The 19,287-nt window shown below is 44.9% G+C and overlaps 2 protein-coding genes across 4 annotated transcripts in view; one reads left to right on the top strand and one right to left on the bottom strand.

Annotated features, from left to right (window-relative positions):
- POLE4 (DNA polymerase epsilon 4, accessory subunit) overlaps nucleotides 1-19,287 on the bottom strand; it is a 267,669-nt gene that overhangs the window by 132,804 nt on the left and 115,578 nt on the right. For 2 of the 3 annotated variants that reach the window (XR_015249096.1, XM_086700758.1), the window contains exon 4: nucleotides 5,704-5,747. Coding sequence is in view for 2 of the 3 variants with exons in the window: in XM_086700758.1 (XP_086556884.1) it covers nucleotides 5,728-5,747 (20 nt within the window). In the remaining variant the exon portion in view is untranslated. Of the gene's footprint in view, nucleotides 1-5,545; nucleotides 5,748-19,287 lie in introns of those variants that run through there. The other variant, XM_086700757.1, reaches the window with a different exon arrangement.
- The window catches only part of TACR1 (tachykinin receptor 1), a 143,214-nt gene that overhangs the window by 113,420 nt on the left and 10,507 nt on the right, over nucleotides 1-19,287 (top strand). The gene's annotated exons all lie outside the window — the stretch shown is intronic.

Below are 19,287 nucleotides of genomic sequence, written 5' to 3' on the forward strand. Positions count from 1 at the left end.
GATCAATGGAACAGAAATGGACCTACAAATTGTATGCCCAACTAATCTTTGACAAAGCAGGAAAGAGTATCTCGTGGAAAGAAGACAGTCACTTCAGTAAACAGTGCTGGGAAAACTGAACAGTGACATGCAGAAGAATGAAACTGGACCACTTTCTTACACCACACACAAAAATAAATTCAAAATGTATGAAAAATCTAAATGTGAGTCAAGAAACCATCAAAATCCTAGAGGAGAAAATATGCTAGGCACTTTAAATGAGCAATCTCATTTGCCTCTCAGAAACTCCTATGAGGAGAACTATAACATAATCTGCACTTTATAGATACATAAACTGAGATTTGGCAAGTTTAGAGATTCACTCCAGGTCACACAACTTGCAAATTCATGCAAAATCCATTACTCCCAACCCAAATGAGACAATAACCAAGAATCCAAATGGAATCTGGACAGGGACACTGAATTTAATACTGGGCTCCTTAATTATTGAGTTTTGTATTCATGATCATCACAACTTGACAGCTCTGAGCCACCATTCTTCCCTCCATGAATCCTCTGAATTTTCAGTGGACTCAGGCTGCCAAGAATTTAGCAGGTGAATGAAGAGAGCAGGGACAGAGTCCGTGTTATTCATCACTATACCCCCAGCACCCCAGACCTGTTCCACAGTAAATGCACAGAAAATGGCAAATGGGTGAAGGAATGAATGAACGCACATGCTGACCTGTTGACTACAGGTCTCTCTGCCTTGGGATGACCTCCTAAGATCTCTAGCCGGGATATTCATGTATTTGTTGTTACCATGTCAATCATCAGATATTTATGGATTTTTGTAGCACTGTGTCAGGCATTTACCAACAATCTCTTCTTCCTTCTAGCCCCTTCTGAAATTTTCATCATATAGGAAGAAAAATTCACAGCAGAACCATCTCCCCTCTTAGGGGAGATGTCCTAGCCACTGTAGGTTGATTGGCAGAAAAAGCACAGTCTCTGTTTGTCAAAAGACTTGAGTTTGAATCCTGTCAGTATTACTGCCAGAGTCTTCCCTCCCAGAGCCTCAGTCTATCAGTAAAATTAAAGTAATAACAGGTGTGTGGTGAGAACTATGTGAAATTACTTGTATAAAGCATCTGGAATCTAGTAGGCACCTGGTATATGCTAGTTTCCTCCCGTCTTCCTATTGAGGAAAATAGTCAATAAACAAAAGAGTTACCTCTCCAAGACTTAGAGTTTCCAGTGTCTATGAGAGCTGGGGAGGCCTCAGAGGTAAGAACCCAGCCCATCACTACAGAGATAAGGAAGAGATGCAGAGACAAGCCACAGCTAGCCCGGTGTTGCAACAGTGATAATCAAGGCCAGCAAAGCCAGCCCCTGTTACCACACTAGCCATGCCCAGTTAGCCCCTTTACGCTGCACTTGGAATTGCCACTTAGGGAGGCTAGACTCCCAGTTTTCACAGATGGCCTCTTCCATGTTTGGAGAAGCATTTGCTCTGTATTAATGCCAGCCTTCCAGTGGAGGTGGCTTGGACGGCCTTCCTCACTCTGTCACCTCCTAATTGACTTCAAGAGGCAAACCAGACATGGAGCTCCCAGAAGTTGCATCGACCAGGCTGTTCTTCAGCTGACAAAGAGCTTTATAAACTTCTGTATGTGTAAAGCTGCCTGGGATGGGGGTGGGGGGAATTTGGGAGGTGAAACTGTCAGGGAAAACTGCAGGTGATAGATTCTCCCAAGACCTGCTGAGTAAGAGCACCAGCTGCCACAGGGCTCAGAAGAATCCATCATGTGACAAGGTCTTTCCCAAGACACTGCCTGACATGGGAGTATGAGTATTTCATAGAATCTGACCCAAATGGCCCACTCCCTTCTTTTCAGATATGAGAAACTGAGGTCTAGCAAGAGGAAAAGACTTGTTCAAGATTACATAGGAAATTAGGAGAGACAGAATAGCAGAGCAGATCCAAGCACAAACCTATGCCTGCCACTCACTTGCGGTGTTAAAATCTCCTGCCCACCGTGTTTGTGCATTTACCCATTTCTCCTAGTAATTATGTTAGCTATGCTTTATACCCATAGTATAACATAGTGGAGCTATGTTGTACAGATTCAAATAAGTTATAACTTTCTGGTGGTTTTATAGTCTCTTGATTCCTAATGTGGGACATTAGGATATTAGATATTCCTAATTTGTGCCTTAATGTCTGTTTGTCTGATGTTAACATAGTGCCTCTTATTGGAATATTTTCTTCTGTCCTTTTCCTTTCAGTCTTTCTGTATCCTTAAGTTTTATGTGTATCTTTCATAAAGAGCATTTAGCTGGAGTCGTTGTTGTTGTTGTTGTTGTTGTTGTTAAAATATAATCTTACCGTCCCAACCTTTCAGCCAGTGAATTTAGTCTCTTTACATTTATCATGATCATTGACATGTTTTTTTATTTCTACCTTTTTATTTTCCTAGAACATTTATTATGTATATTTTTTATTTTTATAAATGAATGTACATAGCACATATATAAGTAATGGGACATATTAATAATTTGAAACATGAGATGAGCATCTTGTAAACTAGAGCATTATTAAGCCACAGAAATCCTCCTTCCTTCCCTCCCATATGTGGTCTGTATGCAGTCCTAAACAACAGATTGCTTAGTTTTGCTTGATTTTCACCTTAATAAAAATGGTGTCCTACTTCAAGTAGTTTTCATGATTAGCTTAAACTTTTTGCTTAACCTTGTGTTTCTGAGATTTATCTGTTACTGTATGTAGCTGTGGTTTATTAGTTTTAACTGCTGCATACTATTCCATGTGTAAGGACTCCATAATTTATTTATCCATTCTTTTACTTGTTGTCACTTGGGTGGTTACCCACTTTTTGCTACTGTGAACATTTTTATGTATGATTCCTGAGTTGCAAGTAGAACGGTTTCTCTAGGGCACATATCTTAAAGTGAAATCAACGGGTTTGTACATGTTCAACTTTGTAAGATAACACCCCTAAGATCATTGTTTTCCAAAGTGAGTGTTCCAGTGCACATTCACCAGCAGTGAATAAGAGCTCCTTTTGTTCCATGTCCTTGCTAACATTTGGTGTTGTCGGGCTTCTTTATTTTTGCTTATCTAGTAAATGTGAAATGCAATCTTTTCGTAGTCTGAATTTGCCTTTCCTGAGGAAGGACATAGTTGTTTCAGGAGCAGGAAGTGATCAGCTGCATAGAATGCTGCTTCTAGATGTAATGGCTTAATGGGTCACCCCTCTCAAAGATGTCTGCATTTAATTTTTTTTCAATATATGAAATTTATTGTCAAATTGGTTTCCATACAACACCCAGTGCTCATCCCAAAAGGTGCCCTCCTCAATACCCATCACCCACCCTCCCCTCCCTCCCACCCCCCATCAACCCTCAGTTTGTTCTCAGATGTCTGCATTTTAATGCGGGACAATGTCTGCACTCAAAGGAATGGATCTTAAGTCGTGTATAATCAGCCCTATCACAGGCCAGTGAGAGAGGAGACAACTAGGAAGAGGAGCAGATTCAAGTGCCCCCACATCTAAGGTGACCAACCATTCGGATTTGCCTAGAACTGACAGGTTTCCTCAGATGCAGGACTTTTTGTTTTAAAACGAGAAAAATCCCAAGCAAGCCACAACAAGCTTGTCACATACTCACACTACACATATCGTTGTCTTCCAACCCTATTAGTCCTAAAACATTTTACTCCATGCAAGGAGCCTAATTGTCATGCGCGCGCGCGCGCACACACACACACACACACACACACACACACACACACACAAAACAGGCCTGGTCTCCATGGTGGCAGATGGCAGCATATAGCTGCAATCTGAACTACCTTCTCACCTGAAAACATTGCTCCAAAGGACCATCCCTGTTCACAGTGAATAAGGTGAGTGAAAGAATTTTATTTACTACTTCAAAAGAAAAATCTGGATCACATTGCATTGTATGCCAGTTTCTTAGTAGCTGTTTTCCTAAAAAATCCCTGTTTCCCCCGGCTGGGGAAATGTGATGGCTCGAAAACACATCTCAAAAATGATACAGGCCCCAGGGCCAGTCTGCTGGGAGAATCAGCCACATGCTATAGAGCCACGTTATGCGGAGATGTAATCCAAACTCTGCCTCCCCCACAAGGTCTGAGTACACCCAGGAGCTCCTGATGGATGCCTGTGTCTCAAAGCAGACTTAATGGGGCTCTTGCCAGAGGTGGGGGTTTCAGGGAACAAAGACGACAGGAACCACCACTGTCGGTTTTTCTCCCTTGCAGCAAGTTATGACAGCACAAGTCAACACCTGTGTCAACAGTTCCTCATCTTGCAAATAGGCTTGGTGCTTCTTGTGAGCTGGGCTGGCATTTAGCAGGAGCGCATGCGCACAGCTGCACCTGTTGTGAAAGTAGTCTGATACTTCCGTCCGTTTGGTAAATAGTGTAACATGAGAAATGCTTTTAAAAAATAGTCACTAATTAGTGACCTACATTCTAATATGTGTGGTTTATCTCAGACACTGCAGGTGCAATATAATTCCAAGACATCTTTTTGTTGTTATTTGGGCAGAGCACAGAATGGCAAGAGGCCACTGTAAGCATCCTTTATTCACTTCAGGGATTGTGAAGTTGCCTTCAGGTTCAGGTTCAAAGCCCTAGGGTAGGAAAGGGCTTCCCAGGTGGGCCCAGGAGAACCTATTCTGTAATTGCCTCACCCTGACTGGCAGAAACGGTCCCAAACGGCAGGTTTGGGAACCTTGCTTTATTTGGCCTGTGTCTCTTAGTCCAATATGAGGCCGTGGAAAAGGAATCTGCCCAGAATCCCATTAAATGGCCAGAAGAGTGTCTCAGGAAGTGGCAGGGGGACTCTCTTCTCTGTCTTCCTACCTCCCCCTGAGTGTCTCCAGACAGAGAAGCCTATGCCAGCCTGCCCTCCCCGCAGGCTAATAGCTCCCTCCCCGCCAGATCAGTTCAGTGGGCGCCCACCTGACTCCGGGCAAGGAAAGTCCCTGGAGCACCCTCACCTGTGAGCAACCACTATGGCCTCGTCCTTCAGTCCCTCTTGTTTCTTTCTCTCTTTTGCCTTCACCCCATTTAGTAACTGGGCTCACACCAGTTGCTGCCTTTCTGGCTGGCAACAACATCACGTGCAGCCCCTTATCACACACACTCCCTCGGAGGTAGGTGGTCAGACAGAAGACACAGGAACCAAGGCTGGTGACTAGCAGACAGTCACAACCCCTCTCACCCCTCCTCCTCCTCTCAGAAATAAAGTCACCCTCTGACTTTAGATGTCACTGGGCACTTCCACACACAGGATGCAAGAGCTGTCTGTGCAAGCCAGGCTGCAGGGCTGGGGGTCACCTCAACACCCAGTCAGGGTCATCTGGGAGTGGGGGGCTGCAATGCAGCTGGGAGCCAGGAGTGGGAAATGAAGTCAACAGACGGTAGCTCATCTGGATGGCGATCACAGGCAACAACACGGAATGATGGTCCTTGAACAATGGCCAGATTCTCAGTGATTTCCAGACACCCAGTCTAAATGTAGTGAGGTGTTTTAATTTAAAGGTCTGCCTCTTCTGCAGAAATTATGCCCTTACATCTTTCCGTAGTTAAAATGTAACTTACTGAATATAGTAATGATGCCAGGAGTCAGTAGCTTAGCTTAGTTTCCTTTGGTTTAGCTTAGGTTGGCTTACCTTAGGTTAGTATTTGTAATGTCCTTACTTGACACAGCAAGAGACTGAAAAAAAAAAGAAAGAAAGAAAACCTACATCAGTCCACAAGTTTTGTTAAACTTTTTCCACGAAATGTAGACGTCTGTGAACCACAGACCTTGAAGGCTTGAGCAAAAGTGTCCTGAAGTTGACCTCACCTTGCTAAGCCATCCTCAGGACACCAGCTGTGTGCCAGGCACTTACAAGCTGCGGGTGTCCCCTGGGGGGCAGGCGTGTTTGCACCCCTGACAGATCCCCACTGTGAAGGAGGGTGCACTGCATTTCAGCCTCTTGCAGTCTGATGCCAGGAGGCCCCGTTCAGCCAGCAACCCTCCCAGTGCCCCATCTGATTATGTGATCTGCAGCCTGTGGATCTGGCCAGCACTAGCATCTGGTCTGCTTACCAGTCATACCTCTCCCAGAAAATGGCATACAAATCAGATTCCTGAGAGCACGGTTAGCATGCCCATGCCTCTGAGGCTGACAAATGAGGGTTCTGGGGCCCAAAGCCTGGGGCCAGCCCCTGCACTCGAAAGAGCTCAGCAAGGTGAATGCCTTTTGGGGGTCTCTTGTCAGCCATCCCCAGAGACATCTTTGTGTGCCACAGACACCCATTTTCTTTCAAACTGCAGTAAAGTTCACTGACTAATCTGTCTAGGGAGGAATTTGGACAATTGCTCTAAGCTAGACTTGAATCCGGATCTATACTGTTTTAAGCGGATGGATTTGGGTTCCCTCTTTGAGTTCTCTTCACATGTAGGTGGGGCCACCTGCCTCAGAACCACTGAGGCACTTGTTAACACTCAGGTCCCAGGCCCTCCCTCAGAATCTCTGGGGTGGGGCCCAGGAATCAGCTTTTTAAAAACATGCCCATGGTGATTTTTTGTTTCAGACAATCTATCTGAGAACAACAGCCATAGAGATGGAAGACAGCCAACGGGATTTCACACGATGGGAAAAACCTCTAGGCTTTCTCCTTCTAGGCCCAGGAAACCAACTTATTTCCTATCTTTAAAACAAATTTTTGTTATTGTCCAGTTGGCACCAAAACAGGTTTTGACCCAAGGAATGAACTCAGAGTCTGGAATAAGCCTGGGTTGTGTCAGTCAGTTAGGGCTGCCGCCAACAGAATATCATACACTGGGCGGCTACAACCACCAACACTTACTTCTCACAGTTCTAAAGGCTGGGAAGTCCAAGCTTAAGGGGCCTGCCTATTTCGTTCCTGGCGAGACCCAGGAGAGCCACCTTCTTGCTGTATCCACACTTGGTACAGACAGATCGTCTCTCTTGCACCTCTTCTTATGAGGTCACTAATCCTATCATGAGGGCTCCACTCTCAGGACTTAATTGCCTCCCAAAGACTCCACCTCCCATCCCATCCCATTGGGGGTTAAGGTTTTAACATGTGAATTTGGGGGACACAAACACTGAGTCCATAGCAGGGGTCTTGCTGGAGAGTCACAGTGAAAAGCAAAGAGGTTTTGAAGTTGGACCCTTACCGGTCCCCTTCCCACTCCTGATTTTCTGGGACTGGAGAGAGAGGAATGCAACAAGTGGCCTCCTCCATCCACCTGCCCGTGGATCCCCCAGGTGGACAGTGGTGGCCTCAGGGTTCTGCTTTTCACCGACAATTCAGCAGAACACAAGAGACAGCCAGGAGGGGTTCTGTGAATGGCGCCATAATGAGGAGGGACACAGGATGGGACAGCTATGAGAGTGCTAAAGAGTTTCTTAACCGTTCAAGGCCTCTCTTACGCCTTTAATCTCTGGTACCCTGGGGCCTCTTGGGACCTCATTTCCACAGTGTGAGGGCAGAATGGTAGAGTGGAAAAAGAGAAAGAGATTAAAATCCCAGCTCAAACTTCATGTTAGTACTGTGATATCAGTCCACCTCAAATTTAAGTGGAAAATTGAGGTAATGAAACCCCACCTTAACAGATTGGTGTAGGCATTAAACAGGGTAATGCATGGTAACTTGCTGGCCTGCAGTTGGTGCTAAACCAAGGGGAGCTCAAAAAATGACTTCGCCAAGGCATCACTCCCTACATTTTCCACAGTGTCCATGGCCCATCTGCAGCCTCTGCACTCTCACCTCATATTCTTACATTTTTTCCCCTAGTATACCTGCACGTCCCAGGAATGCCAGCAGAAATCAGGAAATCTGGCTAAGTATAGCTGTATTAGTCCACACTGCCAGCAACCCACCAACACCTCCCATATTGATGTCATGAGCTGCCTTCCTGTGGCTGCCCTCCTCAGGTCTCTGTTCCTTCCCTGTATCTTTGACTCAGCAGATGATTCATTTCAACCCCACCGAGAAGACAGAAACTGGACCTTTCCTTCCTCCCTTCCCTCTCTCCCCCTACACTTGAGGCCTGGTCCTCCTCCTTCTGAGCTATCCCCAGCTAACCCCCTCTTTATAGCACCATTGGCTCCTGTCTTCACTCACAAATCCATGCAGAGCTCTCCCCAGACTAAACATTGGCCTCCTGGCTGCCTCACCGCTATCCCATCTCAGCACAAACATCTATGTGATGCTCGCTGAAGTTATAGTTTTCATTGACATACTCCTTTGTTCCTGCTATCTGCTTTTGTCCCCATCCTGACGCTGAAATTGCTCATGAGTGACCTCATCATTGTCAAATCCAGTAGTCTGTCCTCAGTTCTTTTCCACTGTGGGAAGAGCATAAGAGAAAACAAGGTGGGTGAGAGCAGGAGGGAACATTTCCTGAGCAGCCACCAGGTTCCAAGCACTGATCTGGGCACCAGCTCACGAGTAAGAGCAGAGGTTGCAGATTATGTTACAGAGAGCTTTAAGCATCCTGCTAAGGAGTTCAGGCTTACTCTGGTAAGCAGATGGAAGCCTGAACAGGGAGGTCATTTGTATCACTGATCAGAGCTGGGTTTCAGGCAAGCTTAATCTATGGTTGATAATTTAGGGAGTGGAGAAGAAAGATACTCTCTGCTTCTGCTTTCAGAGAACTTGCAGGTAACTTGGAAGATAAAGCTCGTGTGCATGGAATGAAGAACTGTACAAGGCGTCAAGTAATCAAAAACTAAGTCGAGGGAAAGTGGTCTGGAGGATCAGAGGAACTGGAGGGGTTAAAAAGACCAGAGAAGCTTCCAACAGAAGCTTGGAGCTACCCTCGAAGAAGGATGGGGCTAGGGCCAGTGCCACAAGGAAGCACAGCCCAGGAGCATAAATGAGACCGGTGAAGGCACTGCGCTGGCCGGCACGGCTTTCCTCTGCAGTGGCTGTGACCCAACCCCTTCTCTTGGCAGTGCAGTGGAGCAGGGGCCCGTGGATTTTAAGAGGCTGGTAGTAAATACTGCAGGCTTTGCAAGACCTGGGGTCTCTGCCGCAGCTCCTCCCCTCAGCCGCTGCAGCACAAAAGCAGTTGCTGACATACTTAAAGCAATGGGCATGGCTGTGTTCCAAGAGATTTTTATGGTCCCTGAATTTTTATGGTCCCTGAATCTGAATTTCACATAATTTTCACATGACATGAAATAATCTTCTTTTGATTTTTTTTTATCATTTAAAAATGTAAAAATCATTCTTAGCTCACAAACCCTATGAAAACAGGTGGTCACCTGACTTGACCGATGGGCAGTAGTTTGTAGCCCATGCCATGGAGGACTAAAGCATGGAGTCCCGTGTGGTGTCAGGGGACCTGGGTCCACACCTGACCATTCCCCTCCACCACCACGACTCACCAGATGCACAGCTATGCAGAAGCTACCTCTCTGTGTCTCAGCTTCCTCACCTTCAGAGTAGAGATAAAGATAGGAGCATCTATTTCCTCTGGTTGCCGTGCAGATTAAGTGAGCAGGAAGTCTTGAACCCATGAAACTTCCCCAGAGGCACAGAGGAGCACAGAGTACAGAGCATAGGTGTGATTGGGAAATAACTTGAGACTCAGAGGTGTGAGACTTAGGGTCTCGTTTGAGATCTGCTGCATGATCTTTGAAGGGCAGTTCCTTAGTTTCCTCTTATGTAGAGTTGGAATGATTTTACTCACTCTGAGGGGGATTGGCTGGGGAAGGAGGGAAGGAGGTGGGCGGGAGAAAATGACAAAATAAATATGGTTGCACTTGGAAAAGGTAATGAGGCTTTGTATCACCAGTACCCAGATCTTGGTTTCTAATTTTGGCTTTAACAAAAAGGAACCAACACACACACCTCCACACACAAACAAACACGGTTGGAAGTCAAGAGACATGGAGGGGCAATCAGAAGAGCTCCCAATGACTAAAGTTGGAGCAATTAGAACAAAATAAATAAAGTAGTATTGGATTATAATCCAAGGTATAGAATACATATACATAGGTCCATATTCATATAAAGGATTGAATAAACAAGTAGGTGAGGAACAACAGACAAATATTCTATTGGTCCCATATTACCCCATGCAGAAATATTCCAAATAATTTATGTAGATACCCTACTGTCCAGGAGGGGGAACATAACTCCCTATCCTCAAGTGTGGGCTGTGTGTAGTGACTCTCTTCCAAAGAGTACAGTATGCAAAGGGGCAGGGAGTAGCTTTAGGATGGATAATCCTGACAAATGCTACCTCAGTCAAGTGATCCAAATCAATACCAACAATGATAAGCCATATTAATAGCATGTACCCTTGATATTATGTGATGAGAATGGCATCTTACCTCTGGGGTCTTCCTCCAAAAAACCCATGTCCCCCATCTTGTAATGAGAAAAACATTAGACAAATCCCAGCTAAGGGACACTCTACAAAATGCCTGACTCAAAACTGTCAAAGTCGTCAAAAACAAGCAGTCTTGAACTTTGTTTAATAACAAAGCATCGTTCTTAGTAGGAAGCCTAGTTTAATAGGCAAAAGTAATAAAGATAGGAACGCTATTAAAAAGTAGGCAAAAACGGTTGTCCACAGCAATAATCACAAACAATTCCTCATCTTCTCCTACCTCCTGCTCTCATACGCATCACTGCCCCCTTCAGGCCCTCCCCAGTCAGAACCTCCTTCCCACATCAAGTCCACACAGAAGGTCTATCTCTAAGGCACAGATCAGCTTAGCTTTTATTCCAGCAATAAAGACCCCTTTTTTTGTAAGAGGAAAGGCTCGTAAAAGTTGGTTGCAGAAATTACTAGATTCTCTTTGGCCAGCTTGGAGAGGCATGAAAATCTATCAATACTCCCACATTAAAAATGTTTGTCCTCTCACATACAATCCCCATCCGATTTCAAATTGATTAATGTAGTCTCCTTGAATATTTTTTGTGAGACACATAAATTGCATCGCTCAATTTGTTAATGGAAGCTACAAACTGGCGGCCTGTGTGGCTCATGGTATAATGGTCTAGTGTCTATGCTAAGAAGACACTAACTTTTGGCTGAGGAACAGAAAGTAGGGTGTTTGTCTTCCCCACATGTTTCAGCCAATTGAGATTCTCTTTGGGCTCAGGGCTCAAGACAAGAAAAGACAGTAGAAATACAAGAACGAATTCAGGTGTAAACCAGAATCCAAGACTTGTCCATATTCCAAGTCATCCATGTAGATGAACTTGAATGCTAGGCCTGATGTTTTTAGCTATGCTATTTTTCAATAAATTACCTGCCTTTATCAAATGCTGTGGATAATTTTTGTGCTTGATGTATGTGTTCCTTCTTTAAAAACTATGGTTTCCCTGCTCTGCATGACATTTATCCATTCTTCTTCTGAGCTCATCTGAGCAGAAAGAGGAAAAAATGCAAAGGGTTGCAAAGAGAAAAGGACAGATCTGTTTTCTATTCCCATTTCAACCCTGAGTGACTTGAACAAGGCAATTACCTTCCCTGTACTTTAATTTTTCAATTTAAAATGGGGTTAGCAATAACTGTCTCTTACCCCAAGTCCCAGAGGTAATCACACAAAGACAAATCCACTTGGCAGAAACACCTTTACAATGAAACTACTGCACACAGGCCATGTGAAATTTCTACATCTTTTACAAGCCAACAGCTATTTATATTGTACCATGCTTCAAACTAGATTTCATCAGAAGATATCTCCCAAAGAAAAGGAAAATGGCCACTAACTGGCCATTTGTTAGCAGGTGTTAGTGCTAAGATTTGCTTTGTGAAGAGGAGATGCTTTGCAGACACAGCACGAGAAGGGGCACTTGGCATGAGCACCATGAGTCTGGGAACTTAGTCCAGACAGGGTGGACAGGCTATTATGACTCGGATTGTTTTGATTATTTTAAGTGTTCCTCAGATCCCAGGGACGAGGGGGAGTGTAAAAACCAGCCAACACCTACATTTATGGTGCAACTTACTTACATCAGGAAATGTTTACCGATACCATTTGGCACCGATTGGAGCAGTTTTAAAACAATGCCCCACCAAAAAATAAATACATAAGTAACTGTATGTTAAATGTTCAAAAGAATGATAAAGTACAAGCATCAGTTCTGCTGCATGTATCTGAGTCCCCCTCAAGTCCAATTTCATTAGAGGCTGCAGCAGCCAGGGCAAAAAGCACATCCCAGATCTGTCCTTGGTTACTCATCCAGCAAAGTGGATTCGCTGAAGTGATAGTCTGCCAACCTCAAGCAGAGCGTATTAACTATCTGGAGGGGTTGAGGGTGGGTGAGTTGTATCAGCAAAACATTCATCAGTGCCTGCCAATACTTGTAAAAAACATGTCGCAGACAAAAAATGCAGTCTTGTTCTCAATGGGATTGTAATAAACCAAAGAGGCTAGCAAAGCTCGTGCTACGTTGGTAAACACTGGACCGAGGTACATACTGGAAAATGGCATCATGACATGGTAAGGGATTGGGGGGGGGGGGGGTGGTGAGTTGGGCCCTGTGCAATGAATGCAAGCACATAAAATGCGCAATGCTTTAAGGCCCCTGTTACGGGGAAATGCCTGTACTCTCAAGGAAATGCTGATTGGTCCGGGTGCCGGTTTCAGTTTGGCGCCACCTGGTGGTGATTGTCTGCCCAGACGTTGCTATCTGGGCTGTCTGGCGTGGCTGGGGCTTCCAAAACTAAGGGGATTCCAGGAATATCTACATGATTTGATGTCATCTGCCAGACAGAGAAGATTGACCAGGGAATGGAATACAGACTCAGGGGCTCCCTCTCTGTCTCCCTGCCTCCGGAGACAGAGTCTCCTTCTCCACCACATTCCCTACCCCACCAAAGTAAGAACCTTCACCCACCACCGCATCTTCCTGGCCACCACTAGCTCAGACCAGCCCCTTTGGCCCCAATCCGGAAACAACTCCTCCTCCTTAATTTCCTCAAGGCCCCACTGATGTGGAGTTGTCGAGGCTGTTTACAGAACGTGAGAGGAGTGATTATAGAAATTAGAGAATTACAGCACAAGACAGGATAATACCTTCTTGAATTTACCCTCAGATACCACTGTTCTTTGTACTCTGTTGAGCAGTCCTCACCACAGGCAAACTCTTGCTGGCTGTGCCCTTTTACTAATCCCTGCTTTCAGTCATGGGGTTCAGGAACGCTCACTCTTGTTCTCTCTGTCTCTCCCGGCCCCCTCCCCTCCCTCTCATGCCTAATCTCTCATCTTTCTCTTTTTTTCTTGTTACTTATACTCTTGATATTCTCTTACACAGAGACAGGTTGAGCATATGTCTCCCTTCCTCAAATTAAACTTCTAGCCTATCTTCTTGTGCTTGAACACAATAAGGTCCTCGGCTAAACCAAGGGCCACCTGATTTATGTTCTTCTCTCAGCATTATGAAGTCTGCAGAAGCTTTGTAATTCAGGGTTTATTTTTTTCTTTAACATATAACCCAGTGAAAATTTCAGGCAGGGGTATAGTCCTCCTGTCTCTACCCTATTCCCATGAGCAGACTGGAAGGAGGAGGAGTGTGGGTAAGGGAGCTTGGTTTCTTTCTGCTTGGGAGTCCGTTGTTTACATGTCTCTTCTTAGAGCATTTCCAAACTCTGGAGCCATTCCCGGCAACACGTCCTCTTTAGGACCTTTCTCTTTGTCTGAGAGAGCTGACCAAGAGAAACTCTGAAACCAGGACATCATGAGAACCAGTGCAGGGTTGGGCCAGTGGATTTGCCATATGATATCTTCTGGGAAGCTGAAATCCTGCCCGCAAATAACTGAAACTATCCCCTGACCCTCTTCTTAAGAAGGTCTAGAAATATTCCGTATTGGAGAACTGAGTAAAATAATACGAGAGTTGTACTGCCATGGATAAATGATATACTACCAAGCCACAAAAACTAGATTGTGTGGAGCTAGCACCAGAAAGAAAGATCAAGGAAACGGAACAAAAGCCCAAACAGAGCCAAGGATACATGGTAGTGGTATAAGGTATAAGTGCAATTTCAATTCAGCAAGGAAAGGACACAATATCTAATAGCGGTGCTGGGAAAGCTGTAGACAATTAGTGAAGAAAACAATGTGGCAGCTTTTGTCATAACACTCATCAAAATAAATCCCTGATGGACTGAATGGTTACAACACAAATAATCAAATAAATAAACTGGAAGAAAGCAGGGGTGAATATTTTCATAACTATGATATTGAAAAGGCAATTCTAAGTATAATATGATAGAAGCCATAAAGAATTCTCACAAATTAGTAAGGACTGTATGAACAACCCCACGTAAAATCGAGCGAATTATATAAGTGGTCAATTTGGAAAAGAAGAAATGACAATGACAAAAGGCATAATTATAAATTTTCAATTTATAATGAATAAAGAATATTAAAAGTAAGCTATCATGTTGTTAAAGACTAACACACATCCCAACACCCAGTGCCACCATGCAGGAAAAAGAGAAAGCCCAGAGGCCATAAGTTAGCACATACTTTCTGAAGAGGGACAATATATGCCAAACCTTTAATAATACTTTAATTCTGGCTAATTAATTGTTGGGAAATGAGAATGAGAGCAAAGATATGTATTGAAGATGTTAATTACAGTATCAGTTAAATATCAAAACATTGTAAATAACTCAAACGTCCCAATTAGAAGGCAGGCTGAATACCCATGTACTTCTATAATATGGGGCATGGTCACACTGGTTAGAAACATTGTCATAGAAATAGATTCATTGACATAAAAAGATGATTGTGGCACAGTGTTATTTTTGAAGTAATATAAAATATACTTATGTATGTACAAGAGTGTGAATGTGCAGCTAGGTATAGGAAGATGTCAACTTTATTAGGATTTATTTCTAGGTCATGGGCTCACAAGAACTTCTAAAGGTGTTCTTTTCATGCTTGCCTGTATTTTCAAATCCACAATGAATATATAGTGCTTGCAACAAGAAAACTATTGATTACAAAATCGGGGTGCCTGGGTGGCTCAATCAGTTAAGCGTCTGATTCTTGATTTTGGCTCAAGTCATGTTCTCAGGGTCACAGGATCAAGCCCTGAGATGGGGCTTAAGATTCTCTCTCTCTCTCCCTCTGTCCCTACCCTGTGCTTGCTCGCTCTAGAAAGAAAGAAAGAAAGAAAGAAAGAAAGAAAGAAAGAAAGAAAGAAAGAAAGAAAGAAAGAAAGAAAGAAGGAAGAAAAAAAATGAAGAAATGGGAAATGGTCAGGCCTGGGGCTCTGTGCCTGCAGGGTATTCAAGAGGATGCCCTCAGGGGGGCTTCTTGCTGGCTGTGGGTATGGAGCAGGTGAGAATTCTAATGTCCTTCCAAGCCTGAGACGATATCTTTCTATGAAGAGTTTCCTTGGGGCCAGTTCTGCAAGGGTGATTAAAGAGGGACACCGCTGGGCTCTGTCTCCAAGGACCATAGCATCTAATGAAGCAGATAAAACATAAAAAGGAGCCTGGAGAAGAACACATCAAAATTCTGACTTGCGTGGTTTGGATAATGACTGCAGAAAAACATATGTTTTATTTCCTCTTGTTCACTGGCAGGAGCTGAGCCACTGCCTTCAGGAGGCAGCACCATTTGGGGGTAGGAATCTGGGGAACCCAATTTTTCTGTGAATTAAATGAATACACTTGAGCATCTGCCTTGATTGGTCAGCACATCCTGAAAGAGGTTGACCTGGGGGCATTTCTGCCCCAAGTTTATGCCTGGATGCAGTTGATGGGAGTATGATCCCAGCCCTCTCTCAAGGACAGAGAGGACATGTCCTCACATCTCTATATCCCAGGGTAGACTGGTCACAAGCAGGGGAGGGTACACGAGGGCTTTGTTATCCCATGCAAATGTCTTTCTCTGTCCCCTGACCTCTCCCTCCCTTTTGTGACCCAGCAGTTTAGGAATGGAGCTCCCACTTACTGCCCCCACTCCTCACTCCCCATCAGCTGGCCCACCTGCTCTAATCATCGCTGACCACACCATAAAAATGGAATCTGCCCATGACCTCCTATTTCCAAAACCACAGAGCAAGTTCCTGTCCTCATCCCACCTCCGCCTCCCAACACTCCTCCCCCAGGCAGGCTCCACCAGTCCCTGGACTCTCCCTCCCGCCCTGCACCTCCCACCCCTCACTCTCCTACTTCCCTCCTGTCCTGGGCTCATCCTCACGTGGGCCTCCTCTGCCAGCCCCTCTCTCCCCTCATCTTCTCAGGGTTTGGGGATACCCAAGGGATCCAAATCTAATCTCCACCCAGGCCTCTTGTCCTAGTTCCAGCCAGATTCAGACATTCAACTGCTTGCCCTGAAGGTCAGCATGTCCAAACGTCAGCTTGCTGACCTCCCCAACAAACCTGCTCCTCCTCCCGGGTCCCCATACCTGCAACAGTCAGCGTCACTCTCCCCCATTCACACAGGCCAGAAACCCAGCTAAAGTGCCAAATGGCAGCCAAGCCCACCAGCTTTTCCTCCTAGCCACAGCACCCCTTGGGGTCTTCCTCTCCTCCCCATCCATCCAGTCTGCCATGGCTCTAGCTCAGGTCATTGCCGCTTCCAGCCTGGCTCCTTGCACAGCTTCCTAAAGGCTGGTGCCTCTAGCCTTTCCTGCCTCCATCCAAGCCCCACTGTGGCCAGAGCACAAGTATCTGATCATGTCACTCCCTGTTTAAAACCATTTTGTGATTTCCCATCAACTTCAAAATACATTATAAATTCTCCAGCATGTCATAAAATGCACTTCATGATTTGTCCTCTGTCTACCTTTCTGTCTAAGTCTCCTGATACTTCCTCACACAGCCATGTTCCATTAGTCTGAGTCACAGCACAGCACCGCATCATGCCAAGGTCCTCCCTCGGTGTCTTTGCACTTGCTGTTTTCACCACCTGTAGTGCCCACCTCCTGCACACATATCAGGGCGTGGCCAAGCACACCTCCTGCAGGAAGCTTCCCTGATTGGATTGGTTGAGAGTCTCACTTCTGCATTCCCATTATTCTCCATGCACTTAGTAACAAAATGCCTACTGTTTTCAGGGTAATTTTAAAACTTGTTTACATATGTATATATTTTTTATATTTTATATATATTTATAAAGGCCCCTGACGCCTTTCTCAGTGTCTCCACTCCACTTGAAGAGGTAACCACTGTCAGTCACTTCCCATATTACATTCTTTGGCACTTCTCTGTGTCCCCCAAAGACTGAGCTCCTGGTAATGGGAACAGAGGCTTGGACTCCTCACACAGGGCCACAGAATTTATGAATTAGTAGACTGCAGTTTCTTTCTGTCTCCAATAGGACTGCAAGAGCTTTGGGATTTGGTCTAATGCCTAGAAGTGAAAGTGAGCAAAAAAATATATGGATTTTTTTTTCTTTTACTAGAAAGAAACCACATTTATCTGCAAAGAAGATAATTTTTTGGAAGGAAGTAAAAAGTCAAGCAGGCATCTAGCACTGTGCTTGAGGAAGAGACAGCCTGAGGGCTGCTCAAGGAAGGGCAGGAAGGGGGGACTGCTCAGCTCATGTCTATCAAGGGGTGGCCCCACAAGTCCGAGATACAAAGAGGGCTCAGGCGTGTTCCTGGTTATCTCAAGTTGGCAGGACCATCCCAGGAGGCAGGTTCAGCTTGTTGCCTGTGACATAGGATGTAGTGAAAGCTACCGGGCCACAGGTTCTTAGTTTAAGAAGGAACGACATCAGTCACAGCTGCCAGCAGGAGTAGGCTCAACAACGATGACTCTCAGCCCCAGCCACAAGGAGAACCCTCTGGAGAGCTTCTGACACTCTGATGCCCAGGCAGCACTGCAGGCCAGTCTTAAGTCAGAAGCTGAGACTGGAAACCACACACTGGAAGTTTTCAACATTCCCCAGGTGATTCCAGTGTGCAGCCAAGATGGAGAGCACTGTGCTTCAAACTTGAACTTGCACATGAATCACCAGAAAGTCTTATTAAAGTACACATTTTCCGATTTGGCCCATCCAGGGTGGGGACTGAGAATCTTCGTCTCTAACAAGCTCCAGGTATTGCCGATGGCGCTGGCTTTGTAGCTAGTGAGCAGCACATCACAGGGGGTATTCAAGAAGTAAGGGGCTGATTACATGGTGTGGAAACTGTAGAGAAGGCTGACACAATGAATGAGGGTTAACGCATTGAATTAGATAAGCACAGCAGTGCTCATCCACCTTTCTGTGACAGCTGAAATCTCCCACCACCACCACCTAACAACCTGATCCACAGAAAGCCACATATAAACCCAGCAGAGTTGCTTGTTAGAGGGACAGCAGGAACCCCAGAGCTCTGCCCTCTTGTCTCCCTTCCTCCCCCACCTCAAGGCACCTAGAGCCTCCATGAAGTGCATTAGAAGACACACCGGATACTATTTAATAAACCCATCTATCTGATTTCAGATGCTGAGGACTATTTCAGAGACTGGAACTGTTGGTGCTTGAGCAACGAGTGACTCCAGATAGTGAGACGTTAGTAAACCTGGATTAGTGAGCATTACGGCATTAAGGACAGGCGAATCTGCAGGATTTGGGGTGACACAGTCTGTATATAGCAATTTTATCTTGTAATATGTGCCGCTTCTAGAGGGGTGACCTGGAGGGAACAAAGGTAGGAGGTTGTTGCATGCACTTGCACTTGCCTTCCGAGGGTACCGGTAAGTCCACTGGCAGAATTTAATGATCGGAATCCACGGACATATCTCATCAAGTGGGAACCAAGCCACCCCTGCTGTCACAGCCTCTTGCTGTCACTCCTGGTCCTTTCTCTCACTCACTTCAGATGCACCCCTGACCCCTTCTTCTCTTCTCTCAAGGCGAATACTAACTCTGAGAGCTGATTAAACCCTGCCTGGCAGGAACCTAGGAATATCAGATTGGAGAATAAAAAAAATAAAAAAAGCATGGAGCCTCACATAATAAGATTACACGAAATTCCATTGGCCGGCTCTCTAAAACAATGATTATGGAAAAAAAATTACAAAACAGGATTATCTCCAGTTAACTACAAGTATATGGTAAAATTTCTTCAAGAAGGTGTCAAGATGGAAGAAATGTATTTATTTTCATTTTTTCTAATGATGGAATTTCATTCATTTGACCTTAGAATTTTTTTGAACTTTTTTAATGTAGTCATTTAGAATTTTTAGTAACTTGGACATTTTTTTGGATTGAGTATTTGCAATTCTTTTTTTATTTTTTATTTTTTGTTTATTTTTGAAAGAG

This window comes from Puma concolor, chromosome A3, assembly GCF_028749965.1.
Source record: "Puma concolor isolate L17-30 chromosome A3, mPumCon1.1.hap2, whole genome shotgun sequence".
In the NCBI taxonomy this organism is placed as follows: domain Eukaryota; kingdom Metazoa; phylum Chordata; class Mammalia; order Carnivora; family Felidae; genus Puma; species Puma concolor.